The 27454-nt window shown below is 35.2% G+C and overlaps 1 protein-coding gene across 1 annotated transcript in view; it reads right to left on the minus strand.

Annotated features, from left to right (window-relative positions):
• Window positions 1-597: 597 nt before the first annotated feature.
• LOC136812633 (glutamyl aminopeptidase-like) overlaps window positions 598-27454 on the minus strand; it is a 30011-nt gene continuing 3154 nt past the window's right edge. The window contains exons 2-21 of the mRNA XM_067069161.1: window positions 26618-26743; window positions 25067-25406; window positions 24096-24372; window positions 23707-23827; window positions 19466-19620; window positions 17427-17540; window positions 14742-14876; window positions 14197-14262; window positions 12960-13025; window positions 12680-12864; window positions 11411-11520; window positions 9183-9310; window positions 8768-8823; window positions 7571-7724; window positions 5321-5394; window positions 4929-5033; window positions 3809-3976; window positions 2268-2411; window positions 1690-1765; window positions 598-952 (exon numbers count right to left, since the gene is read on the minus strand). Of these exons, the coding sequence (XP_066925262.1) occupies window positions 797-952; window positions 1690-1765; window positions 2268-2411; window positions 3809-3976; window positions 4929-5033; window positions 5321-5394; window positions 7571-7724; window positions 8768-8823; window positions 9183-9310; window positions 11411-11520; window positions 12680-12864; window positions 12960-13025; window positions 14197-14262; window positions 14742-14876; window positions 17427-17540; window positions 19466-19620; window positions 23707-23827; window positions 24096-24372; window positions 25067-25406; window positions 26618-26743 (2756 nt within the window). The 3' untranslated portion in view covers window positions 598-796. The remainder of the gene's footprint in view (window positions 953-1689; window positions 1766-2267; window positions 2412-3808; window positions 3977-4928; window positions 5034-5320; window positions 5395-7570; window positions 7725-8767; window positions 8824-9182; window positions 9311-11410; window positions 11521-12679; window positions 12865-12959; window positions 13026-14196; window positions 14263-14741; window positions 14877-17426; window positions 17541-19465; window positions 19621-23706; window positions 23828-24095; window positions 24373-25066; window positions 25407-26617; window positions 26744-27454) is intronic.

The raw sequence follows: 27454 nt of genomic DNA on the forward strand, positions 1-27454 counted from the left end.
CGTCAATTCAATATGCAAATGCTTGTAAATTAAAATTGATGAGTAAACAAATGATATTACTCTTATTTAAAAACAAACTCTTTAACGTCAAGTGTTTCCTTATCGGGGAAAAAATGTCGGAGTTTTATTTAGTTGGGGTTTTTCTTCGTCAGGGAAAGATTTCGTCACCTAGAGGCATTGTCGTCACTTTTCCCCGACCAAAATTTCAAATTCGTCACTTTCACCCGACTAAACTGTCCAAAAGAAATGGTTTCCTTCACTAGCTCGAAGATGGATCTTTTGTAATTCGACATTTAAAGCACTAATTTCGGTAAATAAAGGTGTAAAAATATTAGATTTGAATTTTGGTTTAAAATTTCGGGTAAATGTTTTGATCGGGGATAAAAAATCGGGTACAAGTTTTGGTCGTATGATAAAATGTCGGGGAAATATTTCGCCGGGGGAAAATTTAATCACCCCCTCAAAATTTTCGTCACTTCCCCCCGGCATTTTTTCCCCCGATAAGGTAACATACATGTAGAATTTGTACTTTACATTTTTACAAAGCAGCGAACGTTTCTTTGCCGATAAGCCTTGTCAAAGATTTTTTAATTTGTTATATACAGATGCATTGGTTTATTTCTGCTTATACTGCAAAAATTATTCTGTGTGTCATGATTATCACGTTAAAAGATACATATCTGTTTTTTAACGTTTTATGAAGAGTGATTCGAGTTTTCGGTTTAAAGGTAGATAATCGTTGCTAAATACTCAAACCTGCCATAACATCTAATAGTTATTGGTAGTTCATAGCATTTTAAGCAGCAGCAGCAGGAACTTTAGTGGACAACCATTGATCAATAGGTTCTTCATATTTGCTCAACCATTCGATTGTGGATTTGATTGTTTCTTCAGATTGTTGGATAATACGTTGCCCATTTTCTGGCTTCTTTTCGGCGATGAACGCTCGCATCTAGATTGAGAAGAAAGGATAATTTAGTTACCATTTTCGTGATTTCACGACACATGTTGGTATCTATTTTCTCTCGTGATATTGATGCTAAGGGTACTTAATACACTCTTCTCGAGATGCATAAGTTTATTGTTGTCCTCGTTTTCAAACAGATTTCATTGCCATGAAATTATACATTTAAACCAATTTAAATTCCCAAAAGGCAAACATTAACTCTAAAACAAAAGTACTTGAAATTCAAAATGTCTCATGAGGTGTAAACAACACAATTATCATTGTGAATATGTAATTTTATAGCAATGAAATCTGTTTGAAAACGAGGACAACAATAAATTTATGCATCTCGAGAAGAGTGTATTATGCGGTCCACAATATATTTCGGTTAAATTTCGAGCTTTCTGAATTTTTAGTTGCCTTGAAGTAAATACACATTGGGCTTTCCAGCAAAAATTTGAATTTGAAATCTACCCCCTGGACATTGTGACTTTTGACCCCGACAAGCATTAGTTGACCCTCTAAACATTCAAAATTACCCCGAAACAAAGCAAGTTTGCCACTATTCTCCCCCCGGACACTATATCCTCCACCCCCATGTACGAACATTTTCTGGAAGAGCCCGTTAGAATTAGAAATAAAATTCATTGTAGCTTTTACGGTGGAACTTATGATGAAAAGGTGCAACTTTTCAAAAATTTATTCGCTACTCGGTTAAAAAAGTAGAGTTTTGTCAAGCTGACCTTATCTAGTTCATAATTTGTCGTAAACCCTGAAGTTACAGAACCAACAATTCTTCCAAAAAATGTATCTTTAAACCTAAAAACAAGAATGAACAGACTAAATAGAAAGAATAGACCTTTATGAATTATGTCACGAGCATAACGCTTACCTCGTTTTCAAAATATGTATTGCTGTGGTAATTGATCCCTAATGGATCTCAGAAGGAGTTTTCTCTATTTATAAGAGTAACACTTGAAGACTCAAGGGATTTAATCACCTTGGTAATAGTTTCAAAACGATGCAGTCATTGAACTCAAAATAATTTATGAAAAGTTCTATATTTTTACTAAAATTTTTACGTCTTATTATCGAAAAAATATTTATGCCAGTTGAATATTTAGTCACAAATACACCGGTTGCAAAATTAAAGTCTGAATAAAAATCACGCTTTTACTCGAAATTTTAATGTACTTGTTACAAAATGACATTTATTTCTGATTGGTTCGAATTTATTGATAACGCCTTTAACCAATCGGCCAACGCTCCTCAAAACTTTCTACGGTATTGTATCACTTTACAAGTCGATAGTACTACTTACATTTCATAAATTTTGTCCCAGTTTTGTTTCAAGAAATTCCATGCCACTGGACGTCCTATTGGATTATGATTGGCTACGTAATCGAAAACATATGAAGCATCTTGCGGTCTGATCTTCCTACCCGATATTGCATAATCTAAGTATCTAAAAAATAAAATTAGACGAAATTCGTTTCCCTCCACTATTTTTATCGGGACGGAACTGCTCCGTTTTCTTGATCCGAAACGTTCCAAAACCAATGGGCTGTTCCATTAAAAAACCATACAGGGGGGATGGACGAACCTTTTCAAGTCAAAAACAAATTATTGAAAATGTGTGGATACCCCCCTGGAAAATGGGAAAATTTGAAAAATATCCTTGGAAAAATCCTTTTGAAGCCTTAAAATGAAGGTGGACGAACTAAAATCAGTCTTTTACCCCCTGGAGATTTTACAATAACTTTTAACCCCCTGGAAAAATGAAAAAACAATCCCTGGAAACTACACTATACCAGCTATTCCTCACCTTTCCAAAGCCCAAGGCTGAATGTTCTTATAAAAAAACATATTTCATCTCACATGAACATTTAAAGAGTTATTCCTCACCTTTCCAAAGCCCAAGGTTGAATGTTCTTATAAAAAACCGTATTTCATCTCACTTGAACATTCAAAGAGTATTCCTCACCTTTCCAAAGCCCAAGGTTGAATGTTCTTATACAAAACCGTATTTCATCTCACATGAACATTTAAAGAGTTTCCTCACCTTTCCAAAGCCCAAGGTTGAATGTTCTTATAAAAACCCGTATTTCATCTCACATGAACATTTAAAGAGTTATTCCTCACCTTTCCAAAGCCCAAAGATGAATGTTCTAATACAAAACCGTATTTCATCTCCCATCAACATTCAAAGAGTTATTCCTCACCTTTCCAAAGCCCAAGGTTGAATGTTCTTATACAAAACCGTATTTCATCTCACATGAACATTTAAAGAGTTATTCCTCACCTTTCCAAAGCCCAAGGTTGAATGTTCTTATAAAAACCCGTATTTCATCTCACATGAACATTTAAAGAGTTATTCCTCACCTTTCCAAAGCCCAAGGTTGAATGTTCTTATAAAAACCCGTATTTCATCTCACATGAACATTTAAAGAGTTATCCCTCACCTTTCCAAAGCCCAAAGATGAATGTTCTAATACAAAACCGTATTTCATCTCCCATCAACATTCAAAGAGTTATTCCTCACCTTTCCAAAGCCCAAGGTTGAATGTTCTTATACAAAACCGTATTTCATCTCACATGAACATTTAAAGAGTTATTCCTCACCTTTCCAAAGCCCAAGGTTGAATGTTCTTATAAAAACCCGTATTTCATCTCACATGAACATTTAAAGAGTTATTCCTCACCTTTCCAAAGCCCAAAGATGAATGTTCTAATACAAAACCGTTTTTCATCTCCCATCAACATTCAAAGAGTTATTCCTCACCTTTCCAAAGCCCAAGGATAAACGTTCTTATAAAAAACCGTATTTCATCTCACATGAACATTTAAAGAGTTATTCCTCACCTCTCCAAAGCCCAAGGTTCTTGAATTGCAGCTAATCCGTAAAGAAGTTTCGTTTTCTCTGATGCAATCTTGTTGCTCAAAAATTTCGTGAACATTTCATCCCAAGCTTCGATTCCGGAATTCTTGATACCGTAATAATAAACAAGATTACGGAAATCACCTGGAACTCTGAAAAGAAAAGGTAGAAAATTCAGAAAGTTATTTTCAATGAATCCCGGACCATTCCCCGACCGGGCAACATCCCGACCAGGAAATTCCCCAAGTGGACGATTCCCTGACAGGACAATTCCCCAAGCAAGTAATTCCCCGAAAGGACAACTCCCCGAACTGACAATTCCCCGACAACTTATTCCCGAATGGACAATTAATGAAGAGCTGAAAAGGCAAAATAAAACTAGGTCACAGTGTGGATCTAAACCACACTGAAACGACCGCCTTCCATCACGCATCACGCTCGCGAAAGAGCGCACGCACATTATTAACGCCTACATGTCATCTCCAGTACATTTTAGATTATTCATTGAAAACAGATTACAATATAGTCATTTTTCATGTCTCGATTATTCAATTCCGAATAAAAGACATTCAGAGAAAAAAAAGAGAAACACCTGGGTAAACTAGTTAAAAAAACCGAAAGTAAATGGCAGACAAAGTAATGAGCCAAGGCAAAACGAAATTAGCGTACCACTATGAAAGAAACCGCCTCCGGCGGTCGATTAAATTCAGCAATTAAAAAAGCCATTGAAAAATTCTCTGTTCACCAAGGGCCATTGATTTCTTTTTCTCGACCGCTCTAAAAAAGGCACAACCTTTGTGCTTTAGGCTTAGAGAAGTATAGGGTAATTTTTGCAATTGGTAAGGCCCGGCGGAACAGCCTTAGAAGTGGGGAGGCTGAAGGCTCAAAATGAGATAAAATTCGCTAGGCATTTGATAAAAAAATTTGATTTGCTCAAAAGTGGGAAGGCTGAAGTCTCCCCAGACTCCTTACTTCCGCCGGGCCTGTTGGCGCTTTCTTGTTTTATGTGTTGAATTTTACAGTTTCTTTCATTTCTTTAGATAGCCTTTAAGATAGGTTTACACGTGAGTAGATTTCAAAAAATCGTTAAAAGATGTTACATACGGTGTATCTTTTTCCATCCAATCTTTGAAAAGTTTTGTAGAGTTGCCAAGACAACCAATATGGCCATTGTTACAAGCCAGATTGACGATCTCAACTTGGAGATACCTAGAAAATCAGTTATTTGCAGAAAATAGAATAACCAGAGAAATAAAGTCTGAACGAAGGACCATATATAAAAAAACGAATGAATGAACAAGAGAACAAAAGAAAACAATGTTCAAATGTTCAAAATTACATTAAAATCGGAATAAAAGTGAAAAGCTAAATCATTTTCCGATTGAAGAATGGCTGATCCTGTATCGAATTACGTCTCTGCTCCTGGAAGGAGGACAAAGAAATGGGCAAAATAAAAAGGACAGACTGTTAAACAAAAGAAATCAATTTTTTTTTACCTTTCTAAGAAGTCATCATTATCTTCGAATCCGTATTTTTCATAAAGTGCTGACACTTTCCCCAAAATGTATTTCTGAAGGAAAAAATAATACCATATGTTCGACTCGAAGATGAATTATTCTGCTTTTCATGATTTTCTCACCCTTAGAGAGAGAGTTATAGTGAAAGTTACAATAATTTCAGGGACACTTGTAAGTTAATTCTCCTTAAATGGATTAATTTTCGCAAGGACTAAATTTGGCAAATTTCCCAAGTTTTCCCGAAAATTCGCAAAATTCAATGCTCGCGAAAATTTCAAAAACCCAAGATTTTTGCTAAAACTTTTAGGAAAATGAAAAAAAAAAGTTTAAAAAAGGAGGCGATTCGCGAAAATAAATCCAGCGAAAATTAAATTATTTTGGAAAGAAAATTGTCTCGCCAAAGTATGTGCTCGTGAACTGAAAATTTATTAACGTATAATTCATTTCATATTCTAATGGGAATTATTTTGACGAAAACTCATCCTGAAATGTATTTTAAGGTGGTACCAGGGGAATTAAGGGTTTTTTTCCAAAAAATAGTCCAATTTGGCTCAAATTTGGACCAGTGATGTGTTTCTGTGTGAAAAAAAGTATTTTGGGGAAAAAATTACATTTCCGACATTTTGATGACGTCACCGGCCGAAAAACCGTCAAAAATGAGCGAAAAACCATGGTCCCCCTTAACAAGGATTGGCAAGCCAGGAAATCTTATTTCAAGCCCAAAGTTTGTAAACTCTCTCATTAAATGTAGTTTCATGTGGTGAGTGAATTAGAATTTTGGGAGATAGTTTAGATTTTATATTTTAGTGACTTTAATTGGGAATTTAGGAAAAATGTCATTTTCAGCCCCTCCAGTCAAACAGAAAGGCTCTTTAAATTACAAAATAAGAAATCTTTCGAAAATCTGATCCATTCACCACATGCCCATACAACAAAATAAACTCTTTGGAAAATTTGACGGCTCAAATCCTTTGCTAGAGTTCACAATCCTTGTTAAGAGTTGTGCAATTGACCATTTTGAAGTTTCCGAGAAAATCACCTTTTTTATGTCGTTCAACGTCATGCTGCCAAGCAAAGACGGTCCTGGTGAGCTTTTGACCTCTTTCTATAGGCCGAAAAAGGCCATTTTGTGAAGTACAACTTATATCAGCTTACAGTTTCAGAGCTATATTTGACAATTTTTGATGGTTTTGGTATGCTAATGAGGTATAATCCAACCTTCACGACCCGAAGCCCCTTTTAAAGTAATAAAGATTACTGCCTACCCATGGCAACTTTAAAGTCTCTCTGGACCCTATACCATTGGTTTGCTGTCCCAATTTTGATTGTTGTCGAAAGAAGACGTATTCAAAAGACTATTTCATGTGAAATGGGAACACTTAAGTGAAAAAAGGCAACAAATTTGAGCTAAATTGCACTTTTCTGGCTGTAAAACGGAGGACGAATTTCTAGAATTAACTCCATCGAAGTCAGAAACAAAGCGAAATTGATCCACACAACAAAGTGATGGCTGATTAAATACATTCAACCAACAATCTTCAACCCTTCAGTAATCTCTTGCAGCTCTCAAAGCTATACACAGTCTTTCAAAGTCACTGCTATCCCCACTTCCTTTCGCCCAAGGGCTTACGCCTTGAACCATCGAGTCTGTACAAAGCCCAGAGTGCTAGATAACTTCTTGTGGTTTGGAGATATGTGTTGAGAGGGAAATTCCCCATTTCGGACTCCTTGATATCTGAGACAGGGATACATCAGTTTTTTGGAAACATGAAAAATGCCTCATAATTCCCCTGGAACCACCATTTCGCGTGGATAAATTTTTGCGAGTTTTGGGCATTTTCGCAAAATATAATCTCTTCGGAAAAATTAAAATCCGAATTTTGACCAAGGCTCCTAAGAAATAGATCTAATCGGGGTTTTTGATTTTTCTAAAAAAAAGCGATGCATTGTGGGATTGTTTCGGGGATACTACAATAGAAATCTCTTAGGAATTCCTCGAGGGAATTCTATTGTAATACCCCCGAAATAATCCTACAATTCATAGCTGTTTTAGAAAAATCAAAAACTCCGATAAGGTCTACTGAAAGAAATTAGGTGCAAAAATGGTTCATTCGCGAACTTTAATCCACGGCACGCAAAAATTCTAGATTCCTAATTCACGAAAAAAGTGACACGTGGCATTTTGACGAATGCCAATTTTAACGAGTAAGTATGTAAAACTAAACTTACCGTGATTTTCTTTTGAGCGGGTCGTGTAGAGGTCAACGTACCAGGGATGAAATTGATACCATCACTAGCCGCTTTCCATGGTAAATAGTCTGTGTCCGCATCAATGTAATCGAACACGTCAAGAGCAATTGTGTATTCTTTCAAACGACCGGCACTAAAATAAGATGAATTTTTCAAATTAGAAAACTTTGAAATGGAATGGAATTAAAATTTGAAGAAATTGTCAGATATATCATACGTCTTTTATAAGCATAGGGTAAATTTTCGCAAATTATTTTTTGAGCCTCAAATATGCTTAAGTTATGCTTATGCAATGACGTAAACATTGCTTTATTAATTTATAGTATATGACAGGTCACGCGCAAGCTTTTTTCACATGTACGTAAAATTTAACTTTAGACCTTGAAGGGTGGGGAATTTCCCTAAGCTTACGTAGTGTTTTAAGGCCTTATGTAGAGTTTGCTTACGTCCAAAAAGTTTTGAACGGAAGGAAAAGTTACGTAAGACCCTCTTAATCAACAAAAACTCTACATAATGTCGGGGAAATTCCCAAAAGACAGCCTTACGAACGATTTTCCGTAAGGTCTAAAGTAAAATTTTACGTGCATGTGAAAAAAGCTTAAGAAAAAAGAGTACAGTAAAAATGTGGAATCGAGTTGTCTCTGACGACATTATACAGTAAATTTGGATTTTTAGAATTTGGTAAACTTAGGCTCAGCCAAGGCTTTCAAAAAATTTGAGACTACAATCCCCCAATTTATATCTGAGACACTTCACATGGTCCCCCTTCCCCCAACTGTCAGCGTCGAGTTCTCGGCCATTTCCAGACTCGACACTAATAGTGGGGTCCGGGGGACGGATTTTTATCTCGCAAAAAAATGTTTAAAAATCTTCTGTCTCAAGATATTTGTTAGGGGATTGTAGATACGCTTTCAAGCCTAATGCTTATAAAAAAACGTATACAGATATAAGAGAACACGTTATTGTTTTAGTTATCAGATTGGAATCGAATATTTTCGTTCAAATGAGATGAAGTTTTTATGAGATACTTTAATAATTGGTCATTTAAAGTAATAAAAATGACGCATTCTTTAGAAAAAGAAACAAAATTGTTTTATTACTGGTTAACGACCGACCAAATCAAATAAGAGCTTGTAAAAACTCCATCTCGTCCCATTTCGTTGAAGTAAAACTTACTTTGCAAGAGCAAACACATCGCTGATCAAGCCCGCTCGATCCTTTACATCAAGTACCTATAAAAGCGAATTGAAAATCAATATTTAGTGAGTGTCGTAAGTAGATTGCTAACATCGAAATGCCGACAGATTTTCTCAAATAAAACTTTAAAACAATGAATAGAACATCGACAGAAAAATAGTGGGCCTATATATTGATTGATTTTCCGGTATTTGATGAGAAAATATCCAGTATTCCGGTTGTTCCTTTTTTTGCGAATTGACAATCTAAAATTTTCACGTGGATTAAAGTTCTCGAATCAGCCTCTTTTTTACCTATTTCATTCCAAGAGATTTTAAATCCTTGGCGAGGAATAAATTTCGCGAAAATTAATCCACGTGAGATTTAATCTATTTAAGGCAGTTATTCTAGATACCTTATGATTGTATTTGAGAACTTTGATCATTTTGGTCCATCCAGCATCATCATAATTGACTCGATAAAATCCGTATTGTCCGGCGTTTCCTTTCATCAAATAATCTATTGATCCGGTGTCCACAACGACTGGAAAAATAAGTAGAATAATTGATAAAATATCACTGTACTAACTCAACTGAAGACTAATGAACGTTTAAAGATTTGATCAAATAATCTGTTGATCCTGTGTCCATAGTGACTGGAAAAATAGGTGAAATAATTGATAAAATATCACTGTTCTAACTCAACTGAAAACTAGTGAACGTTTAAAGATTTGATGAAATAATCAGTTGATCTTGTGTCCACAGTGACTGGAAAAATGAGTGAAATAATTGATAAAATATCACTGTTCTAACTCAACTGAAAACTAGTGAACACTTAAAGATTTGATCAAATAATCTGTTGATCCGGTGTTCACAGAGACTGAAAAAATAAGTAAAATAATTGATGAAATATCATTGTACTAACTCAACTGAAAACTAATGAACGTTTAAAGATTTAATCAAATGATCAGTTGATCCTGTGTCTACAGTGACTGGAAAAATAGGTGAAATAATTGATAAAAATATCACTGTTCTAACTCAACTGAAAACTAGTGAACGTTTAAAGATTTGATCAAATAATCTGTTGATCCTGTGTCCACAGTGACTGGAAAAATGAGTGAAATAATTGATAAAATATCACTGTTCTAACTCAACTGAAAACTAGTGAACACTTAAAGATTTGATCAAATAATCTGTTGATCCGGTGTTCACAGTGACTGAAAAAATAAGTAAAATAATTGATGAAATATCATTGTACTAACTCAACTGAAAACTAGTGAACGTTTAAAGATTTGATCAAATAATCAGTTGATCCTGTTTCTATAGTGACTGGAAAAATGAGTAAAATAATTGATAAAATATCACTGTTCTAACTCAACTGAAAACTAGTGAACGTTTAAAGATTTGATCAAATAATCTGTTGATCCTGTGTCCACAGTGACTGGAAAAATGAGTGAAATAATTGATAAAATATCACTGTTCTAACTCAACTGAAAACTAGTGAACACTTAAAGATTTGATCAAATAATCTGTTGATCCGGTGTTCACAGTGACTGAAAAAATAAGTAAAATAATTGATGAAATATGATTGTACTAACTCAACTGAAAACTAATGAACGTTTAAAGATTTGATCAAATAATCAGTTGATCCTGTGTCCACAGTGACTGGAAAAATGAGTGAAATAATTGATAAAATATCACTGTTCTAACTCAGCTGAAAACTAATGAACGTTTAAAGATTTGATCAAATAATCTGTTGATCCTGTGTCCACAGTGACTGGAAAAATAGGTGAAATAATTAATAAAAAATATCACTGTTCTAACTCAACTGAAAACTAGTGAACGTTTAAAGATTTGATCAAATAATCAGTTGATCCTGTGTCCATAGTGACTGGAAAAATGAGTGAAATAATTGATGAAATATCATTGTTCTAAGTCAACTGAAAACTAATGAACACTTAAAGGTTTGATCAAATAATCAGTTGATCCTGTGTTCACAGTGACTGAAAAAATAAGTAAAATAATTGATGAAATATCACTGTACTAACTCAACTGAAAACTAATGAACGTTTAAAAAGATTTGATGAAATAATCTGTTGATCCTGTGCCCACAGTGAATGGAAATATAATGAAAATAAAGAAAAGTGAAAATGAATAAAAACGGAGAATTTGAATATTATGCTTGTCCCTTATCAAGTGAATTAAATTTCGCAGGGATTTTTTTTTTCGAGAATCATGTCCTAATTACTATTATCTCCCGAATAGACGAACCCCCCGCTAATTGTTAAGTGAGAAAAAAACCATCCCCCGCTCTTATTAAGACCCCCCGCTAATTAAATTCGAATAATTCAATATTTTATTACAGTGTAGATTAGTCTGATTCGCAGACCTATACTTCCTATAAGAAACTTTTTCGCTAGAGGATGAGCAGAAGCCTAAGTGTAGATAGACCTTAAACTTGTTAAAATTTTCCTTTTTGTTAGTATTGGTTCTTATTTTACGTGTTCATTTGTTAAAGTTTCTTTTTTGTTGTTGAAATTGATATCAGTTAAAAAAATTCTGTCTTCAAATTACCCCCCTCTTATTCCATCCCCCCGCTTAGCCCTATTTAGTGTATTATAATATGAGATCTGTTATAACTTACTATTTCTGTACTTCATCCAGGCTAGCGTACTGTTCCTTATGACCTCAACACTTTTTGCACCGTCATCAAGTTTTAACGTGGTGTATTTGAAAGGAATATGCCATCTGTATCTGAAATTTGAAGAAAACACTCGCACGGTAAAGAAGAAGAAGAATTTAGGTGACAATGCCATTAGTGCAGCTGCTTGATTAAAAATGGGGCTAACTCGGAAAACATAAATATTAGCAGTCAACATTTCAACTAAAAAGAAGATATGGAGTACTGTTTTCGATGTGGGATCCTGAGGAAATGTTCAAAAAGCAAAGTATCCGCATACTTTTGAGACAGACTTTCATCAGACAGACTTTAGTTTAGTCTACACAATAGACAGATCCAGGCTTTTAGGCCTTACTCTTGGTCTATAGGCACTGCTACAGGCGGCCACTAGTGACCCCCACCAGGAATTGCTTATTAAAAGGTTTAAACATAATAGACAACATTCACAAAAGATGTTTATCAATAGAGATTTTAAATAAAAGAATGTTTAAAACACAGCTGATTGGCTTAGGTTTTGAAACTATCTATTGTTTCATTAAAACCTCAGTGCGCATGCGATTTATCTGGAGAATTTCAATATTCAAAACAAGAGCAGTGCTCATAGCCCGAAGAGTAGGAGTTTTACGCTCGAAACGAAGGAAGATATGACGTAGCCTAACTTTAGTTAGGTCGATCTAAAGCTTTGATGAAAACTTCCAAGGGGGTGAGAGCAAAGATACAGAGCTGTTGTGTCCACATTTTAGAGTTGCCGTTGATTGAAGAATTCAAGTATCATTTCTTCAGTTAGAAGGAGTTTTCTGGTCCCCTTACTCGACAAACAAGTAGGTTCTGTATCATGATATTTCTATAGCTCGAATAAATTTGCTACATATTTTTTTATAAGCAAGTGTCTGCCCTTATATCAGGCTGGCTTGGGAGTATCCGATATTTGACATGTGTAATCTTTCTATTGTCTTGAGGAAAACCCGGGGGAAAACCTCAAAATACTTTTACCTAAATATTTTCCCAAGTTGAGGTATCTAAATGACAATTTTTTTACTTTTAGTAAGAAAACAATAGAACTTCAACAAAAGAACCGTGTGAAAACCCATTTTCAGAAATTTCAAATTGTGATGTCTCGACTTTGGAAAATAGTTACCCAAACATACTTGGAGGTTTTACTCAAGCCCACATGACCTTTCTACAGGCCAAATACCTCAAACCATCTGATTATCCCTTTTAAAGTAAACTAACCCATATGAAGAGTTAAATTTTTCTTTGCTGTAATCAGGATTTTGATCTCTCAAAAATCGAACTTGATCCACTTTGAATTCTCCATTGTTTAATGATTTGATTCTCAATTCTGGGAAGTTCATTTGAAAAATCCACGAATTCATGACGTCAGTTACATTGTAATTATCTCCGGCGAGTTTAGATGCCTGGAAAGAAAAATAATAAAAGTAAAGAAAATATGCTATTTAACCTCGCACACAGTCTGATGTGTCTAACTAATAAAAGGGCCCCTGCTCGTTACCTCTGATAAAGCCTTCCACAAGTCACTTGATTTTGCATTTTTGTACGAAAATCTCCGAAGGTATATCTGAAATAAAGAAAGAGTAACAAGAAAATCTCTTCCATGTAGCAACAAACCTTTACTAGTACTTTCAGTACACGTTTTTTTATAAGAACATCCAAAATTTTTGAAGCCTTCGGATGTTCTTAACATGTTCTTATCTTGACCATTTTGTGAATATTTTTGACCATTTTCCTAAGAAATAGGGTGCTTTTCAGGCCACAAAGCCTTAAAATGTTCTTAACTTGTTCTTAACATTTTGGCCAGCGAAGTCTTCTGTCCTTATATAGTTTATTCTTATAAAATAACGTGTAGTGTAACTATGCATCACTTCCCCAAAAACAATAGTGAGCTTATGTATTTGCACTTTTAAGAACGGTAAAGTGACTGAAGCAATTTGAAATAACCCTGCCCGCAAAACCGAGGACGGCCGTCGTCCTCACTCAATTTGGATCTAGACAAGTTATAATCTTACCGTCTCCGTCGCAGAAAAACACAGAAACTCGCTAATGTAGAATCGAAGGGAGTAAAATCAGTAGTGTGGCTGTGAAGGGGGTAACCCATTGAATCTAAAGCCCGTAGGACTAGAGTAGAATCTGTAACTTTTCCCTGGCAAGAAAAAGTGAAGCCACTTATTTCCCATCAAGAACGCACCAAGAACGCGCCGCAATCACGACGACGGATTGTATCTAGTGGTGCAGTTGATTTTTCGGGGGGGGGGCGCCGAAATACAAGAAGATTTAACAGTCGCTGCACCTCTTTAACAACAAAAGTTATGATTTTCAGCCCAAAAGAAGAAAAATATTAGAAATTTTAGAGCTCGTTTCACTCCAGAAACTGTTCCAAAGTTTAGTCCTTTAGAGGGGCGCGAAAAAACAAATTTTGGGAAATTGACTCCCAAATAGACCTTTTCATAAATTACGTTACGAACATCATTTGCCTCGTTTTGAAATTATTGCCATGCTGATTAACTCCCAGCGGATTTTATTATAAATAAAGATATAATTTCATGTCTCAAGAGACATAATCACCATTGTAATTGTTTCAATACGAGACAAGTGATGTTCGTGACGTAATTTATGAAAAGGTCTATTTGCCCAAATTCTGGTCGACGCTACTTATCGATATTGATTTAAGGAGAAAAGGACTTGATTAATATTCTCCTTCTCTTCTCTAAATTCGTTGACAAAAATCTTACGTTCAACCCTTTCTTGAAGACTTCTTCGCCGAGAAAATTGTCCAACATTCGTAAAATTGATCCTCCCTATAAAAAGAAAACTGCTAGAATTTAATGATCCAGCTAGAATATTCGTCAGTAAATTACAGTTGGCAGAAAATTGGCTTTCTATAGATTCAATACGTCGCCCTCTTCTGACTTCTGAGGTCATTCAACCATAGTCATTATAAAAAACCCCGGTCTGGCAATCTATCGTTTTAACTTTTTGCGATTTGCATACTTTTTTATCACGTTACCAAAATCTCCTTTTGGGATTGGTCTTTTTTCTAATCACATGATCAAGAAGCTTGCAAAATAAATCGATTTTGGTACGTAAGCTCTATGTTTTAACAATAAAAAGAGACAAAAGCCTTCCAGACCAATGTTTTTATAATGACTATGATTCAACAGCAATAACTTCTTTCAATCTTTTTCAAGCAAAGATTGCCAACTTTCGGCCCACTTTTTACCTACGCTAATAATTATAATAGGCAGGGAAGAAATCCGCCATCTTAACTAGGACATACCTTTGCATATGATATGGCATCAAAAATTTGGTCAATATCTTCAGGTCTTTCAACTTCAATGTAGATTGGATGTGATGAAATAAGAGAATCAAGGTCCATGGCGTTTGCTACATCTCGTGTTAGTTGGAAGTCGAGCTAAAATATATCAAAAGAAGAATCATTGTATTGTACAGTAGAGTCTCCATAACTCGAACATGCACGGGGGACACAAATTTGTTCGAGTTGAGGAAATTCGAATTATGAAATAAGGAAAACTTGTTCGAGCTATTAAGCTCTTATTTCGAACTTGCACGGGGGACACAAATTTGTTCGAGTTAAGGAAATTTGAATTATGAAATAAGGAAAACTTGTTCGAGCTATTAAGGAGAAATTTGAGAGTTGATAAGATTCTACTGTACAAGTGGCTTTAAATTCAAATTTGAAAAGCAAAAGCTGTTGGCCAGCTAGAGAGAGGCAGGCATTTTATTGGTCAGCCCCAGCTGAGCATTCATTTCGCTATTATTCCGCAGCAGGGTCAGAAAAAAAAAAGTGTTTCCCCGATTTCTAAAGTTTTCATCCAATCGGGTTAAGTTTGGTTTCCCAATCTGTGTATTTGCTTTTTTAGGGCAGCGTTCCGGTTGGGATACGCTTTCAATTCATCCAATCGGGCTAAGTTTGGTTTCCCGATATGTGTCAAAAACAATTCAATATGGCTGCCAAGGCGGTGCTTTTTCGTTCATTTGGTGTTTATCTCTTGCCAGCTTTTATTTATGCAATCATTATATTTTGTTGAAGTGGCTTTTAAACTTATAACTAAGGAAGATACAACCCTGGAGTTAGATTATAAGGATGTTCTTTTCTTTAAAGTATGAAGATTTCAACTTATTTGCTCAAGTTTTTTCCTGAATTGTGAGTTATTTTTTTACCTGCTAGACCTCATTATTTTGTAGCATATTTTTTCATTTTGGAATTGAATATTGAATAACCACCAACAATTACTGGAATTTGATGGAATGTATACAGTTCACAGCTTAATTATTTGATTATTCACAAAAATAATGTCAAATTCTCAAACTTGGTGTTTTCTCTTGATTTGATAGCTAGACATTTCATATGCTTGTTCTTCTGGACTTGGAGATAATATTGATAAAGCGTAAATGGAAATTGATCAAGTATATTAAAGTACAGCTCCTATGTAAATTTGAGAAAGAACGAAGTTCTTCATCAAATTATTGACGTAAAAATGATTTCTTTCTAGACTTGCGTTTTTCACTGGCAGTTACGTTTGTTTTTTTGGACCGACTTGGAGATAATTATGATAAAGCGTAAATAGAAATTGATCAAGTATATTAAAGTACAGCTCCTATGTAAATTTCAAAGTTCTTCATCAAATTATTGACGCAAAAATGATTTTTTTCTAGACTTGCGTTTTTCACTGGCAGTTACGTTTGTTTTTTTGGACCGACTTGGAGATAATTATGATAAAGCGTAAATAGAAATTGATCAAGTATATTAAAGTACAGCTCCTATGTAAATTTGAGAAAGAACAAAGTTCTTCATCCAATTATTGACGCAAAAATGATTTTTTTCTAGACTTGCGTTTTTCAAAAACTATTGACAAAAATTATGTTTTTCTAGACTTGCATTTTTTCACTGTGATTTGATGGCGGACACTTATACATTCTGGACTAATAATGATAAATAATAAATGTAGATAAATGGATTAAATATTTTTTAATAGATAAATATTGCACTTTTAAGCATATTTAGGCTCAGATTAGGGAAAATACAGTAAATAATTACAGTCTTTCTGGGACGACACCGGGTATGCTACACATAAAACTTTAAATTTGAATAAATTTTAAATAGTATTTTGGGTGTCGGTGTAAACCTTATTTTGAATTTTTCATAGCTTATTATAAACATTTAGTTTTAAGCTAAACTATTTCTCTGGAGTTAAGATGAATAAGAATGACAACATTTTAACTTTTACTGATTTACAGCATCTTCGCTTTTGAAACTTTTTTGATTTTTTGTCCAGCTTGACTTTTATTTTCTTGAATCTGGTGTTGATGTAGCCTTTTGTTGCTGTTCATCTGTATATCTAATTTTTATTATCTAAATATTTATCCTAATTAAGAGACGAATAATTATTCTGTCATACAGATTGTAAGATGGCATATTTTCGTAAATCCATATTGTATACAAACGTAAATTTGATGATTTTTTTACTCTCGTTTTAGTAATTCATATCAATTTTTAACAACATATCTTTCTAATCATATGAAGCAATTTAGGCTGACCTTCCAGCGCAGCTGGTTTATTCAATTTGTATTTCACCTTATTCCAAGACAATTTGAAAATAAATGGTGCAGCGATTGGACTTTCATCGAATAAAGTAGTGTATAGAAAAGTAAAGCGTCGTTTATGACATTTTCTTGTTGACGTTGATTTTCGATACAGCTGACGCTCTCTAATTCGACGTTTTACTATTCGATAGGCTCCCTTATTCGATGAAATCTAAAGTCACTGTCAACAAGAAACTCTCATAAACGACGCGCCCTTATTCGATAAGCTCCCTTATTTGATGAAAATCTGATTCCCCTTGAAAATCGAATTAGGGAGCGTCAACTGTATTATCAAATTATAAGAAGGGTATCGAAAAGTAGAATGTCGAATAAGAGAGTATCAACTGTATAATCTTACCGCTCTCCAATCCGGATGGACTTTATCCATTCCGATGAATTGTATGTAAGAAGCGAAACCCTCGTTCAACCATAAATCACTCCACCAATCCATCGTCACAATGTTACCAAACCACTGTAGGAAGAAGGGCGAAATATAGTTAAATTTTCTATACATCATTATTATCCGACGCGCGTAAATAGCGACATTTGATTGGTTTCTTTGCTGTCCAATATTTTCGAATATATAGCTTCCATGGAGGCTACACATTTCAAAAATTGACGTCACACAATGAGTTCAATGACAATTGAGCATCTTCTTTTTGACGTTACGTCACAAAATAAAAATAAGAATTTTGAATAAAAAGCTACCAAGAAACCAGATTTATGGTCTTATAAATTGGAATTATGCTTGAAAACGAGAAATATTTTAGCGATGAACAGATAATAAACCATTTATTTGGACGCAGTCTCATCCAATATGAAAAATATTGGACTACGAGAAAAGATATTGAACGAAGCTTCGCTGAGTATTGGATGAGACTGCGTCCAAATAAATGGTTTATTATCTGTTCATCGCTAAAATATTTCTCGTTTTCAAGCATAATTCCAATTTATAAGACCATAAATCTGGTTTCTTGGTAGCTTTTTATTCAAAATTCTTATTTTTATTTTGTGACGTAACGTCAAAAAGAAGATGCTCAATAGTCATTGAACTCATTGTGTGACGTCAATTTTTGAAATGTGTAGCCTCCATGGAAGCTATATATTCGAAAATATTGGACAGCAAAGAAACCAATCAAATGTCGCTACGGACATACGGACTACGAGAAAAGATATTGGACTCAGCGAAGCTTCGTCCAATATCTTTTCTCGCACGCCCAATATTTTTGCATATTGGATTCGACTTTGTCCAATAACTGCTTAATAGAACGTCCATCTAACGCCAAGTCATCAATTTTATGTTAGATAAATGGTAAAATTGTTGAGATTTCCTCTTCTGTAGTATTGTACCGTAGGTGCACCAAAAATAATTTCATAGGTTTGAAAATATATTGTGAGTTCACAGAACCTTTTTTGATTCTTTTTTTATAGTATAAAAGAAAGCCCAACTTAAATTTTGTTGTATAAACCACAAATATTAGAGCCCACGAATTACAAATTTGGCCATTTTCAATCAAACAATTTTTAAGATCAATAGGAAAAATGAAAGAGCAAAACCAAAATAAGGCAAAACCACGAAAAGTAGTTCCCGTGAAAATTAGTTCCCTTAAAGTATCCAAAATTGTCAACATTTATAAAAAACAAAGCCGGTACACGATTTCAAAAGCTTCTGTCGTATACCTGACCACAGATATTATATTATTTTTCACACTAGATAGGCTAACTGCTGACGGATTTCCCCTAATTTCTCACCACAGATTGTCCGTTGAAGTGTGTCCAGTTTTGAAATCGACTTGTCGGCCATGTTGTTTTCCAATTTACCTTAGATTTTCGAACGTTCGAATTTCAAAACATTCGAATCGCATTGTTGATAGACTGGAGTCGTTTATAATGCGTGTAATACTAATAATACTAATAATAATAATACGGGATTTAGTTTGTATAAACGACTGGAAGAATCCGGTGTTCCAGCCTTATAGATACCCCGGCTAGCTACGCAGAAACTTGCGTAGCGAGAAAACAATTTATCAAGCAACAACAAACTCTCAAAACGAAATCAACTCAAATGAAAAACTTTCAATACACAAATCCACACATATTTTTTTTCTCAAGAATTATTTTGAGCAGGAAAAAATTATAATTGCAATATTGACACTTTTCTTTTGTTTGGAGTTAGTGCACAAAGGTTTCTAGACGACTAAAATTGTTCCATTCATTACTTTTTGCTTTATTTCTACTATGTATAAATTAGTCGTCTAGCTTGCTAGACTACATTGTTGACAACCAGAATTGAAAACAAGATGGCGGATTAGTCAGCTTTAAATCTGTACACGCTTCCGATATACGGGTAGCCCGATCCAGTCAAGCAGTTAGAGATCAGTGCTGATAAACTCTTACCTGATGAGCCAGCTCATGAGCGACAATTCTGCTGACCAGAAATTTATCAGAAGAAGCAGAATTATGTTTGTCATACAACAACGCGATTGCTCGGTATGTGATGAGTCCCCAATGCTCCATTGCTCGGTAAGATAAAGATGGTATTGCGATCATATCTGAAAAAAAAATGACGATTTTTATAACAGTCGTCAAAACAAGGTTTTGAGTCTGTGACGGGAAATAGATTTTACAGAATAAAGTACTTTAGGCGTACAAACTTTCGCGAGCAGAAACTTTCGCGAGGACGAAAAATCGCGAAATTCACGACATTTACTTTCGCGAATTTAACGGAAAAATATTTTTCGAGAGCATAAACTTTCGTAAATCAAGACGTAAAATTTAAAATTTTCACATGAAAAAATGGCTTAGAGGGACAAATACTTCTTGGATTGGCTTGAAACATTTGCCCTTTGACTTATTTGTCTTTTAGCAGGCTAAAAAGTGCCATAAAAGTTACATTTTATTCAAAGTTTGAAGTTTTACAGATTTTCTATTTTGTCAAGAATTTTTCGAGAGCATAAACTTTTGCGAATGGCCCTTCCTAGAATTTTTAAAGACATTTACTTTCGCGAAAGTTTCTGCTGGCGAAAGTTTATACGCCTAAAGTAGCACATATTCTTGAAATTGTAGTAAATTATGCTGAACTCGGTAAGATTAAGGATGGTTTGGCAGTAAAGAAAGAGCACGGGCCGAATAGTCAATGCGCCAGTATCTGAAACCAGAGGTTTACGGTTCGAATCCCGCTCCTTTCAATGTTCCGTTCATTTCTTAGTTAGACAAACCGACAGCCCTTGGACAATGCAAAAAAAATCAAAAGACTCTCTAATAGTACTAGATCACTGGGTAAAGGTTGGCCCCATCAAAGCGGTCTAGTTGATAATATTGAAAGTCATTATCAACAAGAAACTCTCATAAACGACATTCTACTATCCGATACGCTCCATTATTCGATGATAAAACCAATTCCCCTAGATTATGCTATAGCTTAAGACAAAAAGAGAGAGAGAGAGAGAGAGAGAGAGAGAGAGAGAGAGAGAGAGAGAGAGAGAGAGAGAGAGAGAGAGAGAGACTAAACCTACCCAAAAATAAGTGCATAGGCCACATGCCTAAAGCATGAGGATCACAGCGCATAAATTAAATTTCAAAAACTAATAAAACACTATGCTATTTGGAAAATAAAATAGTATTGTCTTAGTAGAAAGAAATACACTAGTCAAGTAATTATCATCAAGGATCAATTTTCACAGAGTGAATCAAATTTCTCCATTCTAATTTATTCAAAGCCAAATCATGCCAAACATTAGTATCAATGCCAGATTTTTTCAAACATTTAAATAGAGATCGACCATATGTGTATCTCGGAGCACCACGAGGACGTTTAGAACGGACCCAGCACGACAACATTTTCCGTGGAAGGCGATTCCAAGGCATGCGCATTACATGCCCAGCCCATCTGAGCTGTTGACGACAAATGTAGGTGTCTATCGATTCCATAGAAAGTTTATCGAGAAGATCAGATGTACGTTTACGATCGAGTAAAGTAACACGACAAATACTTCTTACACACCGATGGTGAAATGCTCTCAATTTATAAAGAAGCTTTTCCGTCAAGCTCCAACACTCAACACCATATAATAAGATGGGTAGAATAAATGCTTGATAAACTTTTGCTTTGACACTAAGCTTTATCTTAGTGCGGGAAAATAATGAACTTTTCATCATACCGAATGCATTACACGCTTTCTGTATTCTACGATCAACATCAAGATCATCTGAGGAATCGGAACTTATGACGCTACCAAGATAAATAAACTCTCGCTCAACAGGAATAAATCTGTCACCAAAAACTATATTCGATAGGTCAGCTTGATCAAAGGTTGCAGGATCGTCATACATACATGGTGGTTTCGAGCAGAAAAGAACGACAGATTTCGAATCAGGTGGCCCCGAATGGATCTCCATTCCAAAACAGTCGAAATGGGTCATACAGAGCGGTATACCAACACTAGCGTCTTCTCTTGAGTCGAAAACGAGGGCTGTGTCGTCGGCATATTCAGAGTCCTGAAATTCATACTCCTCGCCGTATGCACGGTAGCTCCGACCGGTCATTTTGGCATCCTGTTTTGATCTAAAAATGCACAATGGTAGGCTGGTGGTTGCTCTCCAGGTGATCATTACAGCTGCAAGAAAAAACGTGAACAGTATGGGGCCGAGAACATCCCCTTGCTTCACGCCAATGGTACATGACATTATATGCGTGACTTCGTCTACGGTGAATTTAACGGTGAAGTTTTCATGTAAAGATTTAAGAAGACTGGTTAATTTAGGTGGAACTCCAAATTTCTCTAAGATAAGCCATAGTAACTGCCTGGGTACGCGATCGAAAGCCTTGACTAGGTCAAGAAAAAATACCCAGGATTCTTTTCCGTGTTCTCGTCGTTTGCGAAGGGCTGTTTTAACTGTAAAAATGGCATCAATGCAGCCTCGATCAGGTCTAAACCCACATTGCGGTTCTTGGTCAAGATTTTCTTCGATTGGTAATAGGCGAGAATGTAAAATGATTGCAATTATCTTGTAAGCAGTCTCAAGTAACATGATCCCACGATAATTCTTTGGTAAACCAAGATCGCCTTTCTTTGGTAGAATCGTCAAACGTCCTACATTCCAGTCATTAGGTATATTTTCAGTTTGCCAAATTGAAAGTATGATGTTGGTAAGAGCTTGACTTGTTTCTGGATGATCAATCAAACATTTCCATATTTGTGGTTGTAAACCAGAGTCTCCTGGAGAAGTGTTCTTTAATTTTTGTATAGCTTTTCTGATTTCATCCTCAGTTGGATCATGATCGCATCCTTGAACGATGTCGTGATGAGGGATGGGGTCGAGAACGGATACATTAAAGTTTTCTTCTCTATTGTAGAGATTGTTGAAATGTTCATAAAAGACAGTTGCATTTTCTTGAGGAGTGGAACATAAGGCACCATTTGGTTTTTTCATTTGTCGAGAAACTGAATGTTTTGGTTTTGAGAGTCCGTGATTAAGAGCTTTGAGGGACTCCCAAGCTGGTTTCGTACCATGATGACGGTTGAGTCTTGAACAGTGATTTAAAATCCAATCGTTTTTCGATTTGGTTATTAGAGCTTTCAGTTTCTTTCTTGCTGAACGGAGACGGTTCAAAGAGGAACGTGTAGAGCGTTGGAAGTAACTTTTCATAGCTTGGTTTCGTGATTGAATTAAAGGTAATAAATTAGCTGAATTCGCTTGAAACCATCCTGGTTGATTTTTAGTTTTATTTGGAAGGGATTGCTGGCATATCGTTCTGATTGATTCAGAAAGTGTTTTGTACGAACCATTTGAGTCAGAATCGTTGAATTTCCGAGCAACATTTTCGCAGAAATTATTACGTTTCGTCACACTTGAAAGAGCAGAGATATCGAGGTTTGTCATTTTACTACGCAGATCAGTCTTCTTTTTCAATCGTTTCATAATTTTAAGTTTAATAAATATAGCTCGGTGATCACTATCTAGAAGGCATGCAGTGACTCCAGCATCTCGAACTCGATGTGTCATTTGTTGATTCACAATAAAATGATCAATTTGGTGTGGTTTTTTGCTACGTGGATGAATCCAAGTACCGTACTCGTTCTTTTTGAAGCAACTTGTCATTGCTGAGAGATTGTTAATAGAGAGATAAGATCGATAGCGTCTGCCTGAGTTATTGATATGAGAAATTCCGAAATTACCGACAGGGTCCTCGTTTTCTGATGAAGTACCCATACTGGAGTTCGTGTCTGATCCGATCAAAAGAATGTCATTGTGATGTTTCTTTGCGATGCATGAGCTGAGCTGATCGAAATATAAATCCCATTCGTCCTCAGGTGCATTTCCGACGGGAAGACAAAAAACTATCCAAGAAATACGGGTTTTTTGCCGAAAAGAGTTTACTGCCGGTAGAGTTTGCTAATCTTCGAAACTCTATCACCGATCTTTTCCTCGTACCGCCATATAACGGCTGTAAACGCCGCGTGTATATATTTTTCCACCTTTTCTATCACTGTAACGGAAGACAACATCGTCTACAATTCCCCTTGAAAATCGAATGATCGTACCAATTTTACTAGAAGTTTGCTAATTAAAGAGCGTCAACTGTACATAGCTTCCGTACTAAATTTCAAAAACTTGACAAATATTTTGCTAATCACCTGCTTTCGGTAATGGATACGAGACATTATAGTAAGATTCCAGATGTGGTAAAACTTTGCTGCCAACGTCCATTGCATAACCAACTTGATCAATTTGCGATGATGGCGCATAATACGTCATCTGAAAGAGCAACGTAAATAGAAATAAAAATTCCAAAAAAATAACGACATTTTGGTGGAATTTCAATTCTGCGGATAACAGAAAAAAGAAATGCAAACCCAGATCCACCAAAATGTTCTTCCCACTATTTCCATTCTTTTTTCGAAATCACAAATTACAAACACAGTCAAGTATGTGGACACGATGCCAGGGGGCTCTTAGATGTTCTTATTTTAACCATTTTGTGAGTATTTTTTGTGCAATTTTTGAAGAAATTTGATGTACTTACGTTAGTAGGAACCGTAGTATTTGCAACAACCATTTTACTTTCGAAATCACAAATTACAAACACGATCAAGTAAGTGGACACGATGGGAGTTGTTTTAAAATAATTGGTCAATTCGTCTCCATCAGCTTCAGTTCTGATGACCGGCATGTTACTCAATGCAAGATAACTTTTATCTCGTTTCATTGAGATATCGAAAGTCGCTTTCATAGCTGGTTCGTCAAAACATGGGAAGGCTGAACGGGCGTCCACGGGTGCAAATTGGGTGGCAGCAACTTTCCTGTAAAGAAATAAATTTCTCAGTGAAGACTATAAGTTGAAGGTTAAGTGTTGCTACAATAGTGCTCTATCAATTGAAGGAGTATGATAAAATTTCAGAAAAAAAAAACACATGAAATTTGCTTCTGGTTCATCAAACATGGGAATGCTGAACGGGCGTCCACGGGCGCGAATTGGGTGGCGGCTACTTTTCTATGAAGGGAAAATAGAACATATCTTTAAAGGAAGTAAGTAGCTTATACTAGACGTCAATGTTTATTCGACATTGCTAATTTATCGAATGTTCTTACCCTAGGTAAATAATTTGATATTTTGATGTCACTTTAAATATCTTAATACTTGGAGGATTTTACTTTTGCAGGAATCTAGAAATATTCTTTTTTATGATGTAAGAGTAAACACATGGTAGGAGCTACGATAAATGGTGTCCTCTTTAATTTGGCACTGATAGCGGATATTTACATGAGCAAAGGTTGTAATTAATTTAGCAAAAAGATTTTTTAATTGTAAAAACTAAAACACCAAGAACTTGGGAGAACACGAAACAATTCAAAATCTGGCGATTGTGTGAAAGCCACGTGGGTCAGGTTTTTCAGATGGGGACAAGTGGCTTCGTTTCCTATCTAGAAGTTTCGGGTCTAGCCCCTTCGAGGCGGCTTCGAGGCTTTAAAACTCAATGGCCAATGTGGACTTACCTGGTTTTCCCTTTCTCATTTTCATAAGTTGACGAGTAGAAACCAGCCAAATCTTTTCGCAAATTATAATCGAATTTGAATTCCAAAGAATAAATTCCAACTTCAAAAAAATCTTGTGCTTCGATAACAAAATAGAGATTTGGTTTATATAAGAAGCCCCCGTTGCTTCCGTGCTTTCGCTCCAAAGGGTATGTTTCTTGAGAATCAAAACTTTTAACAACGACTTCAATGTTATTGAATTTCATAGCATGAACCATGATATATTTTGACCGTTTGGAAACTTCGGTCTTGATTTTTGTTGTACCATCAACAATATCTTTTTCCATATTGATCTCCAAATCTAAAGACAGAGAAAACAATACAAGTTTTTGAAGCCTAAAAATGTTCTTAAAATGTTCTTAATTTCACCATTTTGTGACCATTTTTATATATTTTCCTGAGACCGTTTTAAAGTTCGCGTAGCCTTATGTTCTTATAAAGTTTGCAGTGTCGTAGCAGCTGGCCCCCCCCCAATATTTTTTTCAAAAATGGTTATTTTGCAAAATGCAAAGTTTTTCTTGTTTTTTCTTGAAAGCATTTTGTTTTGAGTGCATTTTCAAACAATCTAGAGCTTAAATTTTCAAAATTTCCCCCCTGGGGCCAAACCATGGTTCACTAAACTTCACCCCCCCCCCCAATAAGAAAATGCAATCGGTATGCCTACGGCACTGGTTTGTTCTTATCTATAAAACAAAACGTACGAATATTAATCATAAATGTCTTCGTTGAAACTACTTTAAAAAAGTTTCAGTCGAATTCCATGGAAAACTCTGAAACGCTTACTAGTATACAAGCATTTTTATAAGAATATACTTATGATGAAATTGGCTAAAAAATAAGAAAATGTAAGAATTCCATCATCATAGAATTTGGCAACTGAACCTAAGAATGCCATTTTTAGAGCATTTCCACTAAATTGCCAAATTTTGCTTGAACTATGTTTTTAATGCTAGATTTTGGCTTGGTTTGGATACATTTTAATGGTGTTTAACCCTAACCCAAGTCAAAGGCAAATTGAATCAAAGTTTTTCAAAGAGTTACTAACGTCGTGCCAATGACAAAGGCCCGAAGGGGCTTGGTACGAAACTTCTGTATTGCAATTGAAGCCACTTATTTCCCATCCAACACACTTGACCCGTGTGGTTTTTGCACAAAATTTCTAAATGCAGGGCAAATCTTAAGGCTTCACTTTTTTTTTGCTTGAGAAAGGTTGAAGTTTCAACTCAAACTGGGTGGTTACACCAGAATATCAAATTTGGATTCGTTTGAGTTTTCATTTTGTCAACAAGGATTACACTTATGGTATTTAAAATTTTGTAGGGAATTCCCCTTTATATTAAATATTAGACTTTCATTGTGTAAAAACGTTGAAAAATTGGATTCAACGATTAGAAATTACCAACTAAAATGTCTGAAAAATATATAAGAAAAATACATCTTTGGAAAGTTAATTTTTTGAACATTTATGAAAGCTTCATATATTAAAAATGAGAGAAATTTTGCAATACGCACCTATTTCATAATGTATGGGTCTAATGTATTCTGGTAAACGAATATTATGATAAACTTCTGTTCCTGGTGTTGTTGGGACAGTCGTTGGAGCCATGGTAGTTTTATTTGAACCGCCTTTCTTCAATCCTGAAAAGACAAAGAAGAAGAATGAATTGGTTTATTTTATTTACAATTGGAATACATAAATAGACTGATTCCATGTGACGTCATTTTCACCCACGATCAGCCATTTATACCTAAGGACTGGTAGAAAGAATATGTACAGGGTGATCTAGTAACAGCTTGATAGCTCAAAGTATTCTAATATTTCCCGTTTAGACCTGCGCATAGCTTTTTGTTTGTTTTTGTTGCGTTGCTTGAGGGTTGCCTGAAGATAGTGTGTAACTGGATTTTGCCGAATCGGTCCATATTTCAAAAGAAGCAAGTGATACTTTTATGGACCTACCTGGTTATGCATTTAACACATATATAATTGATATCTACATAAGCGTGACCATTAAACAATCATTCAGAACACAAATAGTGACGATCTATTAAAATTAGTCGTTTGTTTCTTATAAAAAAACACGTTTAGAAACCAAAATTTCATACTCTTGAAGAATTCTTTCATATTCAAGACTTCGAGTGCAAAAAAACATCTATCTCATAAAAAAATTGAGTAATTTTAAGAACATTGATGTATGCTTACAGTGATTCTTATAGATAAATATGCATTTTTTGAGCTGAAAAATTCTTTTTTTACGAAAATCTGCTTGAGCCATCTTTTACCTACTTTCATGCAAAAAGTCAGAAAATAACAACCCTTTTTTTATCCGTTTTTTAGCTGAATTTTACCCC

The sequence above is a fragment of the Clytia hemisphaerica genome, unplaced genomic scaffold (genome assembly GCF_902728285.1).
Source record: "Clytia hemisphaerica strain Z4C2 unplaced genomic scaffold, Clytia hemisphaerica genome assembly, whole genome shotgun sequence".
NCBI classification, from domain to species: Eukaryota; Metazoa; Cnidaria; class Hydrozoa; order Leptothecata; family Clytiidae; genus Clytia; species Clytia hemisphaerica.